Source organism: Canis lupus, chromosome 1 (assembly GCF_011100685.1).
Source record: "Canis lupus familiaris isolate Mischka breed German Shepherd chromosome 1, alternate assembly UU_Cfam_GSD_1.0, whole genome shotgun sequence".
In the NCBI taxonomy this organism is placed as follows: Eukaryota; Metazoa; Chordata; class Mammalia; order Carnivora; family Canidae; genus Canis; species Canis lupus.
In genome coordinates, this window is record NC_049222.1 from 100,803,197 (window position 1) to 100,824,533 (window position 21,337).

At 46.5% G+C, this 21,337-nt stretch overlaps 1 protein-coding gene across 3 annotated transcripts in view; it reads left to right on the plus strand.

Annotated features, from left to right (window-relative positions):
- Positions 1-201: 201 nt before the first annotated feature.
- The window catches only part of LOC102152670 (zinc finger protein 665), a 30,322-nt gene continuing 9,186 nt past the window's right edge, over positions 202-21,337 (plus strand). The window contains exons 1-3 of one of the 3 annotated variants that reach the window (XM_038527457.1): positions 202-480; positions 2,646-2,772; positions 19,168-19,856. In XM_038527457.1, the coding sequence (XP_038383385.1) occupies positions 19,740-19,856 (117 nt within the window). In that variant the 5' untranslated portion in view covers positions 202-480; positions 2,646-2,772; positions 19,168-19,739. The remainder of the gene's footprint in view (positions 481-2,645; positions 2,773-19,167; positions 19,857-21,337) is intronic. The other 2 variants (XM_038527459.1, XM_038527458.1) reach the window with 2 other exon arrangements.

The following is a 21,337-nucleotide window of genomic DNA, read 5'->3' on the forward strand; positions in this document are numbered from 1 at the left end:
CTAAGGCCCGAGCGCGGGGCGCCTGCTCCTGGCCCTACGGCCCCGGCCCCGCCCCGGCGTTCCGGACAGGGAGGCGCCGGTGTGCGGGGTCCCCGCGGGTGAGCGCCTGCGGGCTGTATTGCTGGAGCGGGCAGCAGGGGAGGGGCGGGCAGGGGCTGACTGCGGGGTGGGGGTTCGTCAGCAGCGGGGAGCTGCACGGGTCCATTCTTTCTGTCAAAGCAGGTGCCGCGCGGCCAGTGAGCCTGCGCCCTCGCTGCCTGACGGGGCCGTCTGTCTTGGCGGTGCTGAGAGGGGGGCGACCCGCGTGTACATAGGCTTTATCTGGCCGCAGAGAAGGGCACGCCCCGCGGGGGTAAGCGAGGAGGAGGGACTCGCAGCAGTCGGTGGATTGTTGATGGACTCCGTGGCCAGTGGACGTGGGTGAACCGGTTGACTGGTCTATGTCTTGAGAAGGGCCGAGGCCGATTGTGGGTGTTGCAGGTGAGAAAAGGAAGGGAGGAGTCAGGGCAAACCCCAGGGCCTTCGTTACGCGAACCTTAAAAAGTGCCAGTTCCCCGCAAAAATGGATTGATGTGGGAGCGAAAGAGAACTGCGGTTTCCAATAAAGCAGCTGAGTCAAAATAGCGGGCCAGTGTGGAGAACAAGAGAGAGGTAGTCTATTTTAAGGGGAAAGGGGGGAAGTTGGGGAGGCTGTTGTAAACTACAAGTCCACAGGAGTAAGTTGGGAGTTGCGGCTTCTCATTGGCTGAGGTCTTGGGTGCGGTGATCAGGAAAGCCTGTCTTTTTGGGGTCTGAGGTAGTGAAGTCGGGTCCCATATAAGGTCAATCCCATCGCTTTCTGTTGGGCCTGCAGTTGATCACATTGGTAGTGCCTGAGAGCTCCCCGAAGTGCAACCTCCCGACTCCAGTTTAGTGAGGTTTTCCGTTATGAATAGCAGCGGAAGGGATTGAAGCTCCCGTGAACCTGATGGAAGTTGGCAGTATGTTGATTATCCCTTGGGGTGTCCTAACTTGTCTTGACATGGTTAAGCATCTTAGATGTCTTAGGGAAGTGTGAGTGATGGTGTGGAGTGGGCAGCTGGACAGGACATTTTGGGAAACTGGGGGGAAGTTGCAGATTGGAGGCTTCCCAAAGTGATGGCTGTTGTGCGGAGCAGGGGGAGAATTGGGTCCCATTTAGGAAGGGCATGCAGGGACGCCTGGGTGGCTCAGTGGTTTAGCGCCTGTCTTCGGCCCAGGGTGTGATCCTGGAGTCCCGGGATGGAGTCCCACATCAGGCTCCCTGCGTGGAGTCTGCTTCTCCCTCTGCCTATGCCTCTGCCTCTGTCTCTGTCTCTGTGTCTCTCATGAATAAGTAAAGAAAATCTTTTTTAAAAAAAAGGAAGGGAATGCAGAGAATATTGGCAGTGCTATTAGTAGGTCACCGGGTCCTACTAAACTGTGCTGAAGAGTGGTTCTGTTGTTCAGCGTGAGTTTGTATAGTTGCTGGGCATTGCGAACACAGGTGAAGGTAGAGAGAATGATCTGGCAGTCAGATGGGCAAGCCTTCCACGGGATGATGGATGGAACAAGAGATAGCAGAGGACAACTGGGAGTTTTGGAGTTTTTTTGTTTTTGTTTTTGTCTGTCTGTTTTAAGGCGGCCCCATGCCCTTGTGGAGCCCAAAATGAGACTTGACCTCTGGACTCTGAGATCAAGAGTCAAATGCTGAACCTACGAGTGTTTGGGAAACAGGGGCTACTATCTTACCAGTTTTGTAGGGCTTCACCAGAATTTTGGGATCAGCTTTTACCATATTTGGGGTCTTTCAAAGTCTTGCTGCTGGATAAGGTCTGGGCAGATGTGATCATTGCTGCTTCACTGTGCCTGGCAGGGAGACCTTTAGTGCTGGGGTCTTCACAACGGTTCAGTGGACAGTGCTGGGTTCTGATGGTTGAGGGACAGCATGGGCAGCACAGAAGTAGAAGAGGGTCTGTGAGTATCCTAAGTTGACATGTGCTTGTGAGTGCCTGTCATTGAAGGGAGGATTACAGGCAGGTTGAGGAGGGCTTCTCAGCAGCATCTGAGGCTTTCCCTCAGTTGGGATCCATGAGAGTCCTGGGGTGGTAGTGGAGCCATCAAACATCCTTTGGATGACCTGTGACGAGTACAAGAGTGAGTGGTGGGAGAATCGTGTGGTGTGGGGGCAGGAAGGCGTGGGCGTTCATCTGTGGGGTCTGAAGACAGGAGAGAGGTACAGTCTACAGAATCATGTGCACATGGATAGGAAGTGTGAGCCAAGGACCTCAGGGTCCTGATATTGAGGACTCTCTGGTAAAGCCAGGGCCCATACCTGGCTGTCTCAGGGCATAATCTGGGAGAGCCTGCATTGGGAATATCGTGACAGGAGGATGGGACCTTGCAGGCCACGCCCAGAGCTTAGATTGCACCTACATGTCCCGTGTCTGTTACTACTGAGGACTGAACAGTGATTGACGGGAAGGTGAGAGGAGTGCAGCATTAGCGGCACCAGGACCTGGCATTTATCTTACAGTGGGGAGCTGAGGTGGCAGGGGAGACTGGGGTGCTGTGGGGGGGGGGGTTGGGTTGTGGGTTTTCAGAGAGAGAGAGAATTTTCATGGTTCCATCTGTCGCTCTCCTGACAGGGTGGCGTGACCTTTGAGGACATTGCCGTGTACTTCTCCTGGAAGGAGTGGAGACTTCTGGATGAGGCTCAGAGACGGCTGTACCACCATGTGATGCTGGAGAACTTTACACTTATATCCTCACTGGGTAAGGCCTTCACCGTCCTCATTCACCTGGAGTAGTAGACTCTGTATTCCACATCCCCCTCCTCTCTTTTCCAGGGGATGGTTTGTCCTTCTCATGTGTGGCCTGTGGGCACTGCTTGCTTCCCCAGCTTTCTGGGTAGTTGCTTTTGTGGCTAGCTCTGAGTTGTTGGTGTGCCCTTTCCTCTGCCCTGCAGTCCCCGTACCCTGTGTACTGAACCCTGAGGGTGACATTGGAGGTCAGTAGTCCTGCAGTGAGGCTGATGGATTGCACCTGGCTTGTCCTCAGCCCAGCTGGGTACATGTGTTCAGATCCGTGCCATTTCTGTGGCCCGGCTTTTGATGCCTTGTTTTAGGTGACATTTCCTTGTGCCTGCCTGTGCCTGAAACTGCGGGCATTGGCATGTTTACTTCTTAAGTGGACCATGGGCTACTTCTCAAGAGTGTCCTCTATGGTTCTTTCTGTGGCGTTTACATCTCTTCTACTCTCCGCCTTCCCTTGAGCTTTAAGATATTATTGACAGATAAGATTATATCAATGAAATTACATTATATGATGATTTTTGGTATACTATATAAGATTGGTGTAGTTTTTTATAGATTTATGTATTTGAGAGAATGAGAGGGAAAAAGTGTGTGTACTTGTACTTGCACTTGCAAGCAGAGAGTAAAGGAAAGGAAGAGAGAAGCCTAAGCTGACTCAGTGCTGAGAACAGAGCCTATGGTGGGGCTCGATATGAGGACCCTGATATCACTACCTGTTCAGAAACCAAGAAATTGGATGCTTAAACCACTGCACTACCAGGCACCCCTACTTTATGAAATTATTAACAAAATGAGGGACACCTCGGTGGCCCAGGTGTTGAGCATCTGCCTTTAGCTCAGGGCGTGTTCCCACATTTCCAGGATCGAGTCCCACTTCGGGCTCCTTGCATGGAGTCTGCTTCTCCTTCTGCCTGTGTCTGTCTCTCTCTCTTTCTCTGTCTCTCATGAATAAATAATTCTTAAAAAAAAAAATGAAGCTATAACACACCATCACTTAACATAATTATCTTTTTTGATCGTGATAGTGAGTCAAGAACTTAATATCTATCCTGTTATCAAAATCAAGTGTCGAATGCAATATTAATGACTGTAATCAACCTGTTGTACATTAGAATCTCGGAACTTCCTTATCTTGTAAGTGAAAATGTGTATCCCTCACCAACATCTCCCCATTTCCCTGAGTCCCTAGCTTCTGGGTTTTTTTTTTAATTTTTATTTATTTATGATAGTCACAGAGAGAGAGAGAGGCAGAGACATAGGCAGAGGGAAAAGCAGGCTCCATGCACCGGGAACCCGGCGTGGGATTCGATCCTGGGTCTCCAGGATCGCGCCCTGGGACAAAGGCAGGCTCTAAACCGCTGCGCCACCCAGGGATCCCTAGCTTCTGGCTTTCTACTTTGTTTACAGGAGTTTGATTTATTTCTTTTTTATATAATACTTAGATAAGTGATACCCTACAATGTTTGTGTTTTGCTGTGTGCTGTTTTGACTTTGCATAATGTTTTCCAGGTCCATCTGTGGAAAGTGACTTGTTGCCTTCTTTTTTTTTATGGCTGAATATTCCTGTGTGTGTGTGTACTAAATTTTCCTTGTCTCTTTATTTCATTTATTCATTTAAATACAATTTATTTTTTTGGGCTGCCCCAGTGGCTCAGTGGTTTAGTACTGCCTTCAGCCCAGGGTGTGATCCTGGAGACCCCGGATCGAGTCCCACCCACATCAGGCTTCCTGCATGGAGCCTGCTTCTCCCTCTGCTTGTGTCTCTGCCCCCCCCCCCCACTCTCTCTTTCTGTGTCTCTCATGAATAAATAAAATCTTAAAAAAAATTATTTTATTTTTTACATATACTCCATATACAGTGTGGGGCTTGCACTTATAATGCCAAGATCAAGAGTCACATACTTTATGGACAGAGGCAGCCAGGCTTGCCTCCCTTGTCACTTTAAACATTCATACACACTTACTGATGTTTCCATTTATTTACTGTTACGAATAATACTTCAGTGAATATCCATGTTCAGATACTTATGGAGATACCGATTTTGTTTCTTTGGGATACATAACTAGAAATGGCAATGGTGGACTATATGGTAATTGTATTTTTTTTTTAAGATTACTTATTCATTCAGAGAGTGAAGAGAGAGGCACAAAGGCAGGCTCTAAACCGCTGCGCCACCCAGGGATCCCTAGCTTCTGGCTTTCTACTTTGTTTACAGGAGTTTGCCTATTTTTTTATTGAAATATTCAGATTTCACAACAGTATTTTATTATTATTTTTAAAATACATTTTTTTATTTGAGAAAGAGCAATTGAATGCATGCACAAGGAAGGGAATGCCAGATGGGGAGAGAGAGAAAATCAAGCAGACTCTGACCTAAACACAGAGCATGAAGTTGGGCTTGATCCCACAACCATAATAAGATCACCACCTTGGCTGAGACCAAGTGTCAGATGTTTAATTAACTGTACCACTCAGGCGCCTATTTTTAAAAAATATTTTGCTTATTTATTTTAGAGAAAGAGAAAGAGGGACAGCAGGGAAAGGCTGAGGGAGACGGAGAATGATTCCAAAGCAGATTTTCTGCGGACCATGGAGTCCGATGCAGGCTCCATCTCACAACTGTGAGTTCATGATCTGAGCCGAAACCAAAAGTCGAACACTCAACAGACCGAGCCACCCAGGCACCCTTCACAATGGTATTTAAAGATTTGTTTATTGGGGTGCCTGGGTGTCTTAGTCGGATAAGCATCTGTCTTTGATTCAGGTCATGATTCCAGGGTCCTGGGATCAAGCTCTGCATCACTTCTCCCACTCCTCCCTGCTTGTGTTTTCTCTTTTTATCTCTGTTTCTCTCTCTTAAATAAATAAAGTCTTTAAAGAATAGTAATAATAGGGGGATCCCTGGGTGGCTCAGCTGTTTGGCGCCTGCCTTTGGCCCAGGGCGTGATCCTGGAGTCCCGAGATCGAGTCCCGTGTCGGGCTCCCGGCATGGAGCCTGCTTCTCCCTCTGCCTTTGTCTCTGCCTCTCTCTCTCTCTCTCTCTCTCTCTCTATGTCTATCATAGGTAAATAAATAAATCTTAAAAAAAAAGAATAGTAATAATAGTTAACTTATTTTTTTTTAAGATTTATTTATTTATTTGAGAGAGAGAGACCAAGATAGGAGAGGCAGAGGGAGAGGAAGATAGACAATCCCAAGCAGCTCCTAGCTAAACAATGTGGAGATTGCTCTCACCACCCTGAAATGAGAACCTGAGCTGAAACTAGGAATTGAAGCTGAATCAGCTGTGCCACCCAGGCTCCCCAGAGATTTCACAACATTATTAAAGAGATTTTTCTGCCCCATTGTGGGTTTTTGGCATAATTGTAAACAATTAGTTGACTATATATGTGTGTGTTTACTTCTGGGATTTTTCTTCTATTCCCATTGTCTGTTTTTAAGCCCGTACCCTATTATTTTGAATACTATAGCTTTATAATCTAGTTTTGGAATCGGAAATGTCCTGCCTTCAGATTTGATTTTCTTTCTCAAGATTGCTTTGGCTTGGAATATTACTCAGCCATTAGAAACGACAAATACCCACCTTTTACTTTGATGTGGATGGAACTGGAGGGTATTATGCTGAGTGAAATAAGCCAATCAGAGAAGGACAAACATTATATGGTCTCATTCATTTGGGGAATATAAAAAATAGTGAAAGGGAATAAAGGGGAAAGGAGAGAAAATGAGTGGGAAATATCAGAGAGGGAAACAGAACATGAGAGACTCCTAACTCTGGGAAACGAACAAGGGGTGGTGGAAAGGGAGTTGGGCGGGGGATGGGGGTGACTGGGTGACAGGCACTGAGGGGGGCGCTTGATGGGATGAGCACTGGGTGTTATGCTATATGTTGGCAAATTGAACTCCAATTAAAAAAAAAAAAAAGATTGCTTTGGCTTTAGCCTTTGGTTGAATTGGTGACAGTGATACTAGTGTCCCCTGTGGAGCAGGCAGCTGGAGTCTCTGTTGAGCAAGGATTCCAGTAGTATCTGCCCTGTGGCTGATGGAGATAGCCTCAGCCCTTATTTCCCACCCATCCCCATTTGTCTCTGCTAATACACTGTCCGGCTTTCTTTTCTGTGTCCTTGTGCCGTTTTTAAGCTCCACTGTGTACTACCCAGTCTTAATGGCACTTTTGAGCTCCCTGAGATAATGCTATTCATAGATGACTGTTGAATTAATTTTTCTTGGGGTGAAAGATGGTATCTCCTATTCTACCATCCTCTTTGGGACAGTTTGGTTGTCCATGTGCCTATTTTCCTACAGTATTTTTTTTTAAGATTTTATTTATTTATTCATGAGAAACGGAGAGAGGCAGACATAGGCAGGAGGAGTAACAGGCTCCTCGCAAGGAGCCTGATGCAGGACTCGATCCTCGACCCCAGGAAGATCCAGGATCTGAGCCACCCAGGCATCCCTCCTACAGTATTTCTATCATCATGGTACCGTGTGGTTTTCAGCTTGAGCTTCCAGGGTAGAATCCTGTGTGTATCATAGTATGGACATGCAGCAGACATGACAGGTGATCTCCTACGGGCCCTGTTTTTGGCAAATCTCAGCTGGGAAAGGCGTGAAATTAGGCTTCTATTCAGATCATACTGGGCACCTTTGTTCATCCAGAGTTTGGTGTGATTGCTGATGGACACACCCCTTTTCCATGTTTTCTTCTTTACTCTTGACAATTTGTGAATTCTGGGTTCTAATCCTTTGGTAACTACATAACTTCCGGTACAGGAGTAATTGGTGCTCCTCAGGCCTCCACATCTCATTCATTCCTCTCACTGGTCTTTCTGTGTACTCTAGCATTCACTGAATGTTTTACCATGAGACATTCACATGTCCTTATTTTTAAAAAATTTTTTCTAAAGATTTTCTTTATTAGAGCACAAGCAGGGCAGGGATCAGAGGGAGAGGAAGAAGCAGGTTCCCTGCTGAGCAGGGAGCCCAGTGTAGGGTTCAGTCCCACGTCTCTGGGACCATGACCTGAGCCGAAGACAGGTAAATAACTAAGCTACCCAGGTGCCCCATTTACCTGTTCTTAAACTGATATTGAACAGCTGCAAATTTAGTGTGATTGAATTCTTCTACAACTTTGTACTTGGATAAGTATCACCAGCAGAAGTGGTCCCAAACTAAGTTGTGGGAGGAGAAGTAAGGTTTAATTTTTTTAATTTATTTATGATAGTCACACAGAGAGAGAGAGAGAGAGAGGCAGAGACACAGGCAGAGGGAGAAGCAGGCTCCATGCACCGGGAGCCTGACGTGGGATTCGATCCTGGGTCTCCAGGATCGCGCCCTGGGCCAAAGGCAGGCGCCAAACCGCTGCGCCACCCAGGGATCCCGAGAAGTAAGGTTTAGACCCCTTGGCTCTCTTCCTTGTGTCATACCCTAGTTTGATATCCTTCTAGTGGGATCTCCATAACAGTTTGACTTTCAAGGCACAACAATGCACAGCAGCCACTCTTTCAACTGAATTTCATCTCCAGTGTCTGGAAACCATGCCATACACTCATTCTCAAGTGAGACAGTGGCATGTATATGATATGTATGTGACTGTCATGTATGTGACAGTGGCATGTGATAGGATGAGCCCCCTGCTATAGTCAACACATATTTTACCAGCATTTCCTTGCATTCAGGTTGCTGCTGTGGAGCAAAGGCTGTAGAGGCACCCATTGAACAGAGTGCTTCTGGAGGCGTGTCACAGACCAGGACACCCAGGGCAGCTCTGTCTTCCTGGATGACCCACCCCTGTGAAATGTGTGGTGCAGTCTTGAGAGACATTTTCCACTTGGCTGAGCATCAGAGAAAAGAAAAGAGTCAGAAACTGTTGAGGTGCAGGGCATGCGGGAAACAATTTTATTTCAGTATAAAGTTTCAACAACAGGAACATCACGTGAAACAAAAACCATAAACATGGACACAGTATCTTTTGTAAAGAGCTGGGGACTCCATGATTCTGGGAAGTCCTTTGCCTGTGTGGAGGTTCAGAAGGACTTCCTGTCTGGCTTAGGGCATCTACAGCAAGAGGCCACTGAGTGGGGAGAAGCCAAACACAATTACACAGTGCAGGACATCTTTACAAAGCAGAAAAAGTCGTTATCCTTGGGGAGAATGCAAGAATGCCTTCGGTTACAAACATTCACATATTCAGGACCAGAGTGTCCACCTTGGAAGACAGTACTTTATGTGCAGTGACTATGGGAAAATGTTCAGGTACACATCCTTATTTGTGATACACCAGAGATTTCATATTGGAAAAGGACATTATGAATTTGAAAAATATAGAAAATCCCTTTGGCAAATGTCAACCCATAGTCAAAATGGAGATATTCACAGTGGATCCAAGCAGTACACATGCAGCAAATGTGGGAAATCCTTAAACCACAAATTTGTCATTTATCCCCAGAAATGGCACAATGGGGTGAAGAGTAATGATTGCGTTACATGTGCAAAATCTTTAATCCATAGATCAGGTTTTATTACTTACAGGGTTCAGCCTAGAGAAAGGTTTTATAAGCGTAGTGGCTCCACAAAATATTTTACATTTATGTCAGCCCTCCATTATCATCAGAGATCTCACACAGGGAAAAGACTTTATGAGTGCAGTGAATGTGGGAAATCTTTTACCACTAATTCTGTCCTCCATGCTCATGGGAGAGTTCACACTGGAGAAAGACCTTATGAGTGCAGTGAATGTGGCAAGTCCTTTCTGTGAAAATACAGCCACAAAGTACATATAAATGTTCATTCAGGTGAAAAGCCTTGTAAGTGTAATGAATGTGGCAAATCTTTTAAGTGGAAGTCAACACTGATTAAACACCATAGAATTCGGGATCCCTGGGCGGTGCAGCGGTTTGGCGCCTGCCTTTGGCCCAGGGCGCGATCCTGGAGACCCGGGATCGAATCCCACGTCGGGCTCTCGGTGCATGGAGCCTGCTTCTCCCTCTGCCTGTGTCTCTGCCTCTCTCTCTCTCTCTGTATGACTATCATAAATAAATAAAAAATATATTTTAAAAAAAAGGGTTTAAACACCATAGAATTCACACAGGAGAAAGGCCTAATGAGTGCAGTGAATGTAGGAAATCTTTTATCTATAGCACTCACCTCCATTATCACAGAATTCACATTGGAGAAAGGCCTTATGAGTACAATGAATGTGGCAAGTCCTTTATCTGATGAAATATCCACAGGTACACAGAAAGATTGACTCAGATGAAAGCCTTTATAAGTGAAATGATTGTGGGAAGTCTGTGAAATGTAAGTCAACATTGATTAAACACCAGAGAATTCACACTGGAGAAAGGCCTTATGAGTATAATGAATGTGGGAAGTCTTTTACTACTAATTTGGCCCTTTGTTAATCACCATAGAGTTCACACTGGAGAGAGACCTTATAAGTGCAGTTGAATGTGGCAAGTCCTTTGTCAGAAAAAATAGCCTGAGTATATGCCTAAAGGTTCACTCAGGTGAAAAGCCTTATAAATGTAATGAACGTGGGAAATCGTGGAGGTGTAAGTCAACATTCATTCAACACCAGAGAATTCACACAGGAGAGAGGCCTTATGAGTGCAGTGAATGTGGGAAATCCTTTACCAGTAGATCTGCCCTTCATTCTCACCAGAGAGTTCACACTGGTGAATGGCCTTATGAATGCACTGATTGTGGGAAATCTTTTACTACTACTTCTGACCTTCATTCTCACAAGAGAGTTCACAATAGTGAAAGGCCTTATTTGTGCAGTGAATGTGGCAAGTCCTTTATCCAAAGAAACACTCTCAATGTACACGAGAAGGTTTATGCCAGTGAAAGTCTTTATAAATGTAATGAATATGGCACATCTTTGAACTATAAGTCAACATTGATCCAACACCAGAGAATTCACACAGGAGAAAAGCCTTATCTGTGCAGTGAATGTAGGAAGTCTTTTAGTTATAGCCGTACCCTCCTATATCATTGTCAGAGTCACCTTGCAATAAGCCCTTATGATTGTAGTGAATGTGGGAAATCTTTTACTTGTAGTTCTTCTCTTTATGATCACAAGTGAGTTCACACTGGAGAAAGGCCTTACAAATGACACGAATGTGGGAAGTCTTTCACTGCTCGTTCCCTCCTCCGTTCTCACCAGAGACTTAACACTGGAAAAAGGCCTTATGAGTGCAGTGAATGTGTCAGGACCTTCCAAAGAAATATCCTCAATGTACACATAAAGGTTCATTTGGGTGAAAAGCCTTATTAAGTGTAATGAATGTGGGAAATTGTTGAAGTATAAGTCGACATTCGTTCAACACCAGAGAATTCACACAGGAGAGAGGCCTTATGGTTGCAGTGAGGGAAATCTTTTATTAGTTACAGTGCGCTTAGTTATCACAGAGTTCACAATGGAGAGAGACCTTAGGAATCCTGAAGATGTGGGAAAACTTTCAGCTAAATTTTTTTTAAAGGATTTTATTTATTTATTCATGATAGACGCAGAGAGAGAGAGAGAGGCAGAGACACAGGCAGAGAGAGAAGCAGGCTCCATGTAGGGTGTCCGATGTGGGACTTGATCCTGGGACTCAAGGATCACGCCCTGGGCTGAAGGCAGGCGCTAAACCGCTGAGCCACCCAGGGATCCCCTTCAGCTAAATTTCTAATCTCATTCAACTTGAGGGATCCCTGGGGATCGAATCCCACATCGGGCTCCCAGTGCCTGGAGCCTGCTTCTCCCTCTGCCTATGTCTCTGGCTCTCTCTCTGTGTGTGTGACTATCATAAATAAATAAAAATTAAAAAAAAATTTCTCATTCAACTTGAGAAAGTACACAGTAAAAGTTCTTAATAGGTGATAATATGAACTGAATGGTTATGTTCACTAATGGTGACATGTCGAATCCCTGTCCTCTAATGCAGTAGGAGTAGTAGGTGCTGTCTTTTGAAGGTAATATTTATTAGAATGGGTCATGTGTGTAGATCCCTAATGAATGGTATTGATGTTTTATAAGAATCTGAGATAGCTAGCTTCCCCTACCAATCATGTGAGGACCCTTTGAGAAGATCTCCAATCAATCAGGAAGCTGGTCCTTGCCAGACACAAAACCAGACCATATGGGGAATGTTATGTGAGGTATCCAGCTTCCATAACTGAGAAATAAATAAATGTTGCTTACAAGCCACCCAGTTTATCATATTTTGTTAGAGCAGCCTGCGCTCAGACAAACATGAAGAATATGGGTAATTCTTCGGGCAAAGATACTGTTTCAGAGAAATCAGAATACACCCTGGAGCAAGGCCACATGATTAAGGTGAAGGACACCATTCCTTTCACCAAACTTCTGTCTTTATTCCACATCTGAGAGTTCACACTGCAGAAAGGCTTTAAAATGGCAGGGAAGATGATATTTCCTTCCTTAGTATATGATGCTGAGAACCTTTATGAGGCAGCCATCTTCCCAATTTGAGCTTTGTTCACCTGAATGTCCACAATGGAATGACTTCCTTAGGTTCCAGGTATTTGAGAAAAATTTGGAAGTTGTACTCTGTGATCTGATGTATTCAAAGTCCTTGCTGGAAGTCACTGCCAGATCCTGTGGCAGACGTCCTTTCACCTCAGCCACCTTGATGGTCCCAATAGTGAACTTCTGTCACCACCCATATGCTCAACACCATATGCATTATCCATTAGTGATGCTGACCTTTGCTTTGTCATTTGCTGATGGCAATTATGGGTATTTGGAACTCCTTATTCCCTGCTATTTTAGGGCATGGATGTGAGCCAGTGTTGACCCTCAGTACCTCATCAATATTCTGCGTGGTGGTTTGCCGAGAATGAGTAAATCTGGTAGGGGCATTGTTGGTCTCCTGAGGATTGTGATAAATCTTTGTGGCTTCCAAGTCAGCAACACAGGAATTAGGTGCTAAGTGTTGCTCTCCTTTAGGTATTGCTAACTGTCTTTTTGATTGAATTACCATGAATCTTAGGTATCAGATTCACACTAAGGGGTGGTTTGAAATTAGAATTGGGCTCTGCCAGCACATAGGAGATTAATTGTCTCCCAAATTTACTTATCTCCGAACGGATGATTGCAAATAAATAATACATATGTACGTCAGTTCTACTCTTCAGCTTGGGCCTCAATTTGTTTTTTGTTTTTTGTTTTTTTTTTTTAAATTTTTTTTTTTTTTTTTTTTTTTTATTTATGATAGTTACAGAGAGAGAGAGAGGGAGGCAGAGACACAGGCAGAGGGAGAAGCAGGCTCCATGCACCGGGAGCCCGATGTGGGATTCGATCCTGGGTCTCCGGGATCACGCCCTGGGCCAAAGGCAGGCGCCAAACTGCTGCGCCACCCAGGGATCCCTTGGGCCTCAATTTGTATTGAAACTCAAGACCTTTGTTATGGGCTGAATTCTGTACCTAAAATTCACATGTTAAAGTTGTAACCCCCAGTACCTCACAATATGACTTTAGTTAGAGACTCTTTAAGGAGATGGTGAAGTTGATGGGTTATTAGGATGGACTCTTATGAGATATGACTGGCTTTGTGATAAGAGGAGATGAGGATACAGGCACACACAGCTGACCATGTGAAGATAGGGAGCCCCTCTATAAGCCAAGGAGTGGAGTCTCAAGGAGCTAACCTTGCTGACACCTTATATTCTATTTCTAGACTCCAGATTTGTGGGAAAATAAGTTTCTCTTATTTTCCCAGTGTGCAGTACTGTATTATAACACTTCTAGGAAATACAGCCTCTTAGGATCCACATCTGGGTTTTATGTTCTGGATGCCAGGAAGTTTTGAGTGCTCACAGGTCACCCTGAAGAGGGAGCAGCTGAGACCATCTCCAGTGCTTGTGGAGACCATGTGAATATTTTGCTTGTCCACAGCTGATAGCACATAGTGCCTTCCACTGTTGAGTGGAATTCTACCTCAGATCCTTCAGAGGAGTTATGTGACCTGATGTACAGTATTCACCTGTGACACCACAGGGGAAGGGGAACTGTAAGTGGTCATCTAGATGACTACGTAATTAGGTAATTAGAGGAGATATCAGGCCCCTAGTGGAGTACATATGGTGTCAAAGTGTATCCACAGATGTAGTGAGTAGCTGGGCAGGAACAGTGTGCACAGAAATTCATCACTTCAGACACAGGTATCCTGTGTAACAGATCATTGTCATAAAATAATCCAAAAGTCTCTGAATTATCCTATTTTCTGGGGTGCTTAACGTGTCCAGGCCATTGTGCAGGCAGGAAAAAGCTAAAGACCAGGGAGAACACATAGTCCAGGGAAGTAGCTTTTGTGACCCAATGGAGGGGAGGGGGGGACATCTTCCTTCCAGGTACACCCTAGCATCTACAGCAGAAAAAGGAAATGTTACTGGAGGTGGTGCAGAGGCCTACTCTTGCTTGGTCAAGATAATCAGTCCCGATGTCCATAAACAAACAATTTCTCCAAGGTGGACTTCTCAGCATTTTTCTCTGGTCTGAAGGCTTGGAGGTGGTTTTGCAAAGATGTCCTTTTAGTCAACACCCTTTTCTTCTTTGGACATATACCAGTATTGATCTCTTCATGTGTTTGAAACATTTGGGTTATTTCCAGGATTTGGGTTATTTTCAACTTTTGACTTTCACAAACCCCTCTGTATATTTTCATTACATTTCCTTATGCAGGGCATGTTGGTGGCTCAGTTGGTTAAGTGTTTGCCTTTGGCTCAGGTCATGAATCCATGGTTCTGGGATGGAGACCCCATCAGGCTCCCTGCTCAGCAGGGAGTCTGCTACTCCTTTTCCCTCTGCCCCTTACCCTACTTGTTTTGTCCCTTGCTCTCTCTTTCAAATAGATAGGGCAGCCCAGTGGCTCAGCGGTTTAGCACCGCCTTCCGCCCAGCGTGTGGTCCTGGAGACCCGGGATCAAATCCCATATCGGACTCCCTTTGTGGAGCCTGCTTCTCCCTTTGCCTGTGTCTCTGCTTCTCTCTCTCTCAGTGCCTCTCATGAATAAATAAAATCTTTTTAAAATTCCATATGCAAATAGTCTTCATTTCTCTTCTGTTAAAACTCAGAGCGTAATGCCTAAGTCACAGGTAGGTCAGTGTTAACATTTTCATGAATGGGGTCAATATGGGATTCTAAACTTCACTATTGTATTCTTACCAGGCATGTATGAGAGTTCCAGTATTTCCAGTCCCTGTCAATACCTGGTACCGCCAGTCTTTAACATCCGCCTTTTTATTATGTGTGTAGCACTGTGTTCTAATTGCATTTCCTAGGGATTTCTGATGTTGAATATTTTTTCATTTGTTTATTACCTATATGACTTCCTGGGTAAAATTCCAATTTGTATCATTTGCCTGTTTTCTCTCTCTCTTTCTCTCTTTTTTAAAGATTTTATTTATTCGAGAGAGAGAACATGTGAGAGAGAACACAAGCAGAGGGAGGGGCAGAGGGAGAAGCTAACTTCCCACTGAGCAGGGTGCTGGATACCTGGCTTGATCCCAGAACCCTGGGATCATGACCTGAACTGAACTCATGTGCTTAACCAGCTGAGCCACCCAAGTGTCCCTTGTCTATTTTCTTTTATGTGAGTTTCAGCTAGTTCCCTTTTCAATTACAAAAACTATATACATACGGGCAGCCTGGGTGGCTCAGTGGTTTAGCGCTGCCTTCGGCTCGGGTCGTGGTCTTGGGGTCCCAGGGTCGAGTCCTTGTCAGGCTCCCTGCATTGAGCCTGCTTCTCCCTCTGCCTGTATCTCTGCCTCTCTCTCTATCTCATGAATAAATACAATCTTAAAAAAAAAGACTATATACATACAACAAAGATAAATGTTAGAATTTTCTCATTCTTCCATGGTGTGACATTTTTCTCTATGGAGTCATGGTAATACTGGAAGGCTATTTCTTCATCATTTTTCCAGATTTTTTGTGTTTTGCTCAATATCATGGCCCAAAACACCTTACATGTATAAATCTAGGGTGCATTTTTACCATGACAGCGTCATTTTCTTAAGTTTAGGCATTCAGAAAAACAAAAATTCATCCCTGATGTGTAGTGTTTGCCAATATCCAGAGTGTAAATCCCACCCCACCCCCCCCTTATGAGAACAGGATATGCTCAGAGAAGGTTCTTAGAAACTGCATTTGGGTGTTTGGTAGGAAACCACTCACTGTGGAGGCTGCACGCTGGCTGGAGGTGTGTAGGAGCATCACAGGCAGGATAAATTAATCCTGACAGGCTGGAGGGACCTCCTTGAACACTCAGGGGTGACTGTAAGGCAGGGGTGTGGGGGACACACCCACACCCACTGGGTTCAGAGTTGCTTCCTCTGATCCCACCTGTACATTGGAAGGATTTCCCACTGTGGAGCACCAGCCTCCAATTAATTTAATTCCTTCTCTTTCTGTAATAGTTGACTGCTGGTCCCCAAAGAGTCGACATTCCGTGCATCTCACCACTGCTCTGGGCTTTGTTTCCAGACCACTGTCTCGGGAAGCTTGCAGGGCTGGCCACTTCCAGCCTCCCCTTGGCCGGAAAGGACTGAGAGACAGGTGGGACAGGGACTGTCCTGAGAAAGACAGGGATTCCCCCCTGGGCAAGACCTCACCCAGAACATCCGTATCAGTGCTGACCTCCCTCTCCACCTGAAGGGCCGGAGTCCAGGCAATATAGGGCCTTTACCATAAAGAAAAGGTTTCCTTGGTCAGGCTTGCAGGATCTGCGGAAGCCTTTTATTTCTTCCACACACACTTGGGATCATGGTCTCATCTAGCCAGGAAGGGGCTTGTGGGGTGGTCTGCTGCTGGGTGAGAGGGCAGGAGTGGCACAAAGACAAGACACCTGGCAGTTGTTGGAAGAACCCTCTGGGTTGAGTACCCGTAATTCACTGGAACTGACGTTTTCACCATCAATCCTTGAGGCATTGTCCTGCCCAGAGCTCTCTGGCCATTCTTGCTCTCCAGGGACACAGCACAGTCCACAGGTGATCCTACATTCCTCCCACATGCTCTATCGTGACCACTCTGGTACCTCCTGGCAGTGACGGGGTGTAGATGCCTGGACTAACTCAGCAGATTAGGTTGTCCACAATTCTCTTAAGGGGAAAAAAACCTCAGGAGCTGGTTTGTCAACAAATTCTGACTTCTGACTTTGCTGTAGTTTCGGGGCACAGGGGTGCGAGAGCACCTAACCTGGGAGTGCTTTGTTTGACAGATTACCTTTGGCCACTCTGTGGTGACAAAATCCAATGGCAGAGAAAGTTGTGGTGGTGAAACAAGAAAAGGAATCTCTTTCAGCCTGACCAACACAGGAAAGACAATGGACTAGCCTTTCAAAGACTGACTCCAGAGTGATGAACAAGAGTTTGAGGTTCACATAAGGAAATATGGGGCCAAGGTGGATAGGTACATGCAAGAAGGCAGTGAACATCAAACAGATCGTTGTCTTGGAGTCAGTGGATTGAGTTTGCTGGCTCAGGGCAATCATTAGTGGTTGAGGGGAGTAGTTTGGGTTCTCATCAGGGGATGCTTTGCCATAATGGTCAATGGTCTGCATCATGAGACCGCTGGAAAGAAGAACTCAACTGGAATGTGAGCTCAATCTGGTGGCAGCTGAGATTCACTTTTCAGTACTAAGAAAAACAGTATGTATGGTTGAAGCCACCTCAGGCCCTTGGGTGACCTAGTAATCTTACAGTTTAACAAGCATCCTTAGCCTACATGATTAACTTTTTGTTTATCTACAGATCATGCATTCTCTCCTAGAAAGAGCTGAGCACTTCTGCATGCCACAAAGCAAAACAGACCCTCTTGCACACACCCTTGCACCACTGCGATAACATCTATAACTAGAACCATCAAGTCTGCATGTTGTCAAAAAGTGTTAAGGACTGCTGTGCTCCCTTTACTGGCTAACTGCCCTAGAATCCTTTAAAAACGCCTGGGAGGGCAACCTGGGTAGTTTGGGCCACGGCATGATCCTGGAGACCCAGAATTCGAGTCCCATGTCGGGCTCCCTGCACGGAGCCTGCTTCTCCCTCTGCCTGTGTCTCTGACGCTGTCTCTGTCTCTCTCCTGAATAAATAAATGGAATCTTTAAAAAAAATAAAGAATGGTTTAAAAAATAATAAAAACTCCTGGGAGAGGTAGAAACCTTGAGGTTGATCTTTGTACAAGAGTCCACCTTCTCCCCAGGTGGCCAGCCTTCTGAATAAAGCTCATTTTCCTTTCCAATCAATACCTCTCTCTTGGGCAGCCCCAGTGGCGCAGCGGTTTAGCGCCGCCTGCAGCCCAGGGCGTGATCCTGGAGACCCTGGATCGAGTCCCACATCAGGCTCTCTTTATGATGCCTGCTTGTGTCTCTGCCTCTCTCTCTCTGTCTCTATGAATAAATAAATAAAATCTTTAAAAAAAAAAAAAAACCTCTCTCTTGAATATTGATTTCTGTAGTGCTAAGCAGCTGAAATTGGGATTTGGAAATATGGGATGTATGTGAACACAGGCACAGACAGAGCAATCCATCTGTGTGCCAAAGCAATTCTAAAAGGATATCATACGGGGATGCCTGGGTGGCTCAGTGGTTGAGTGTCTGCCTTTGGCTCAGGTCCTAATCTCGTGTCCTGAGGTAATCTGCCACATGATTGGGCCCTGTTACCCAAAAGTTGAGGCATACCCCTAGTAAGACTATTTTGCCTCACATTAAGGCGCCCTCACCTGATATAATCCTTTTTTTTTTTTTCCTGTTTATAATGTATTTGTCCTATCTTTAAAAACCATTCTGGGGATCCCTGGGTGGCGCAGTCGTTTGGCGCCTGCCTTTGGCCCAGGGCGCGATCCTGGAGACCTGGGATCGAATCCCACGTCGAACTCCCGGTGCATGGAGCCTGCTTCTCCCTCTGCCTATGTCTCTGCCTCTCTCTCTCTCTCTGTGTTACTATCATATAAAAATTAAAAAAAAAATCTTAAAAAAAAAAAAAACATTCTGGGTGCCCTGATGGCTCAGTCGGTTAAACATCTGCCTTCAGTTCACGTCATGATCCTAGAGTGTAGGATCCACCCCACATCCAGCTCCCTGCTCTGTGGGAGGCCTGCTTCTCCCTCTGCCCCTGCTCATGCTCTCTCAAATAACTAATTTTTAAAAGAACAACAAAAAACCCTTTCCCTTTCTGTACTGCTTCCTTGAGGCTGCCCTCTACTTGCTAGATGGGATGCTGCCCAAGTCAGAAATCGCTGAATAAAGCCAACAGCCCTTTAGGAGGCAGTGTTGAATTTTTATCATTTGGAAGGGAGGTTTCTATTGTTTTCTATTGTTCCTAACTACAAAACGTATTCTAATGCTTCAGGGCGCAAGAATTGATGAAAAACAACACCTCTCCAGCAACTCAAAACACACCTTTCTTTCTGAAGTACCTCAAGAAATGATAGGTCATTTACCTCTGCGAAAGGATTGGAGATTTGAGAGCATCGAAAATAATAGTTTTCTCCTTTGAAAACTGTTATGGAGTCTGAAATTATGGCTCTTCTTCACCCTTAATAAAGAAAAAAGCTGGTCCCGCTATAGAAGCAGGATTTCCCGGCAGACCTTAGGATGCCACCAAAAAAAGCCCTGAACCTCCAGGGTGTAGGACCCACTACCGGCGACAGCCAGACCTTCTGGGAACCACACCGCCTGGAAGTGCCTGGGCACTGAGGGAGCGGCGAGGAGCCAATGAGGGAATAGGAAGCGGCGTTTATGGGCGGGCGCCGGCCCCGGGGCGGGACTTCCGGCCCATTACGACCTTAGGCTTCTTTTTCCGTTTGTTTACTTTGCCTGGGTTCAGGAAAGCAATTTCGGAAGGATTACTGATCGAGAAGAGGTAAGGGCAGGCTGTCGCTCCAACGCAAGACTGGGGTCCGAGGCTCCGCAACGCTTCTCATGATGAAGCCTGGAAAAAGAATGATGGTCCGGGTGTCCGCTCCGCTCCCTCAGCTCTCGGCCCTACTCCGCCTCCCGAGTCCGATGGCGGCGGCCGCGCCCAGGGCCCCGGCGAAGGTAAACGCTAGTCCTCAGGACCCTCCCCGCCCTCCTCGCACCCAGACCCCTAAGGCCCGAGCGCGGGGCCCCTGCTCGTGGCCCTGCGGCTCCGGCCCCGGCGTTCCGGACAGGGAGGCGCCGGTGTGCAGGAACCCCACGTGTGAGCGCGGGTGCGCTGTATTGCAGGGGAGGGGTTGGCTGGGGCGGAGGCTGCGGGGGTGGGGGTTGGCTGCGCCAGCACCCGGGAGCTGCACGGGTCCATTCTTTCTGTCAAAGCAGGTGCCGCGCGGCCAGTGAGCCTGCGCCCTCGCTGCCTGACGGGGCCGTCTGTCTTGGCGGTGCTGAGAGGGGGGCGACCCGCGTGTACATAGGCTTTATCTGGCCGCAGAGAAGGGCACACCCCGCGGGGGTAAGCGAGGAGGAGAGAATCGCAGTAGTCGGTGGATTGTTGATGGACTCCGTGGCCACCGTGGACGTGGTGAACCGGTTGACTCTGGTCTATGTCTTGAGAAGGGCCGAGGCCGATTGTGAGTGTTGTAGGTGAGAAAAGGAAGGAAGGAGTCAGGGCAAACCCCAGGGCCTTCGTTACGTGAACCTTAAAAAGTGCCAGTTCCCCGCAAAAATGGATTGATGTAGGAGCGACAGAGAACTGCGGTTTGGAATAAAGCAGCTGAGTCAAAATAGCGGGCCAGTGTGGAGAACAAGAGAGAGGTAGTCTATTTTAAGGGGAAAGGGGGGAAGTTGGGGAGGCTGTTGTAAACTACAAGTCCACAGGAGTAAGTTGGGAGTTGCGGCTTCTCATTGGCTGAGGTCTTGGGTGCGGTGATCAGGAAAGCCTGTCTTTTTGGGGTCTGAGGTAGTGAAGTCAGGTCCCATATAAGGTCAATCTCATCGCTTTCTGTTGGGCCTGCAGTTGATCACATTGGTAGTGCCTGAGAGCTCCCCAAAGTGCAACCTCCCGACTCCAGTTTAGTGAGGTTTTCCGTTATGAATAGCAGCGGAAGGGATTGAAGCACCCGTGAACCTGATGGAAGTTGACAGTATGTTGATTATCCTTTGGGGTGTCCTAACTTGTCTTGACATGGTTAAGCATCTTAGATGTCTTAGGGAAGTGTGAGTGATGGTGTGGAGTGGGCAGCTGGACAGGACATTTTGGGAAACTGGGGGGAAAGTTGCAGATTGGAGGCTTCCGAAAGTGATGGCTGTTGTGCGGAGCAGGGGGAGAATTGGGTCCCATTTAGGAAGGGCATGCAGGGACGCCTGGGTGGCTCAGTGGTTTAGCGCCTGTCTTCGGCCCAGGGTGTGATCCTGGAGTCCCGGGATGGAGTCCCACATCAGGCTCCCTGCGTGGAGCCTGCTTCCCCCTCTGCCTATGCCTCTGCCTCTGTCTCTGTCTCTGTGTCTCTCATGAATAAGTAAAGAAAATCTTTTTTTAAAAAAAGGAAGGGAATGCAGAGAATATTGGCAGTGCTATTAGTAGGTCACTGGGTCCTACTAAA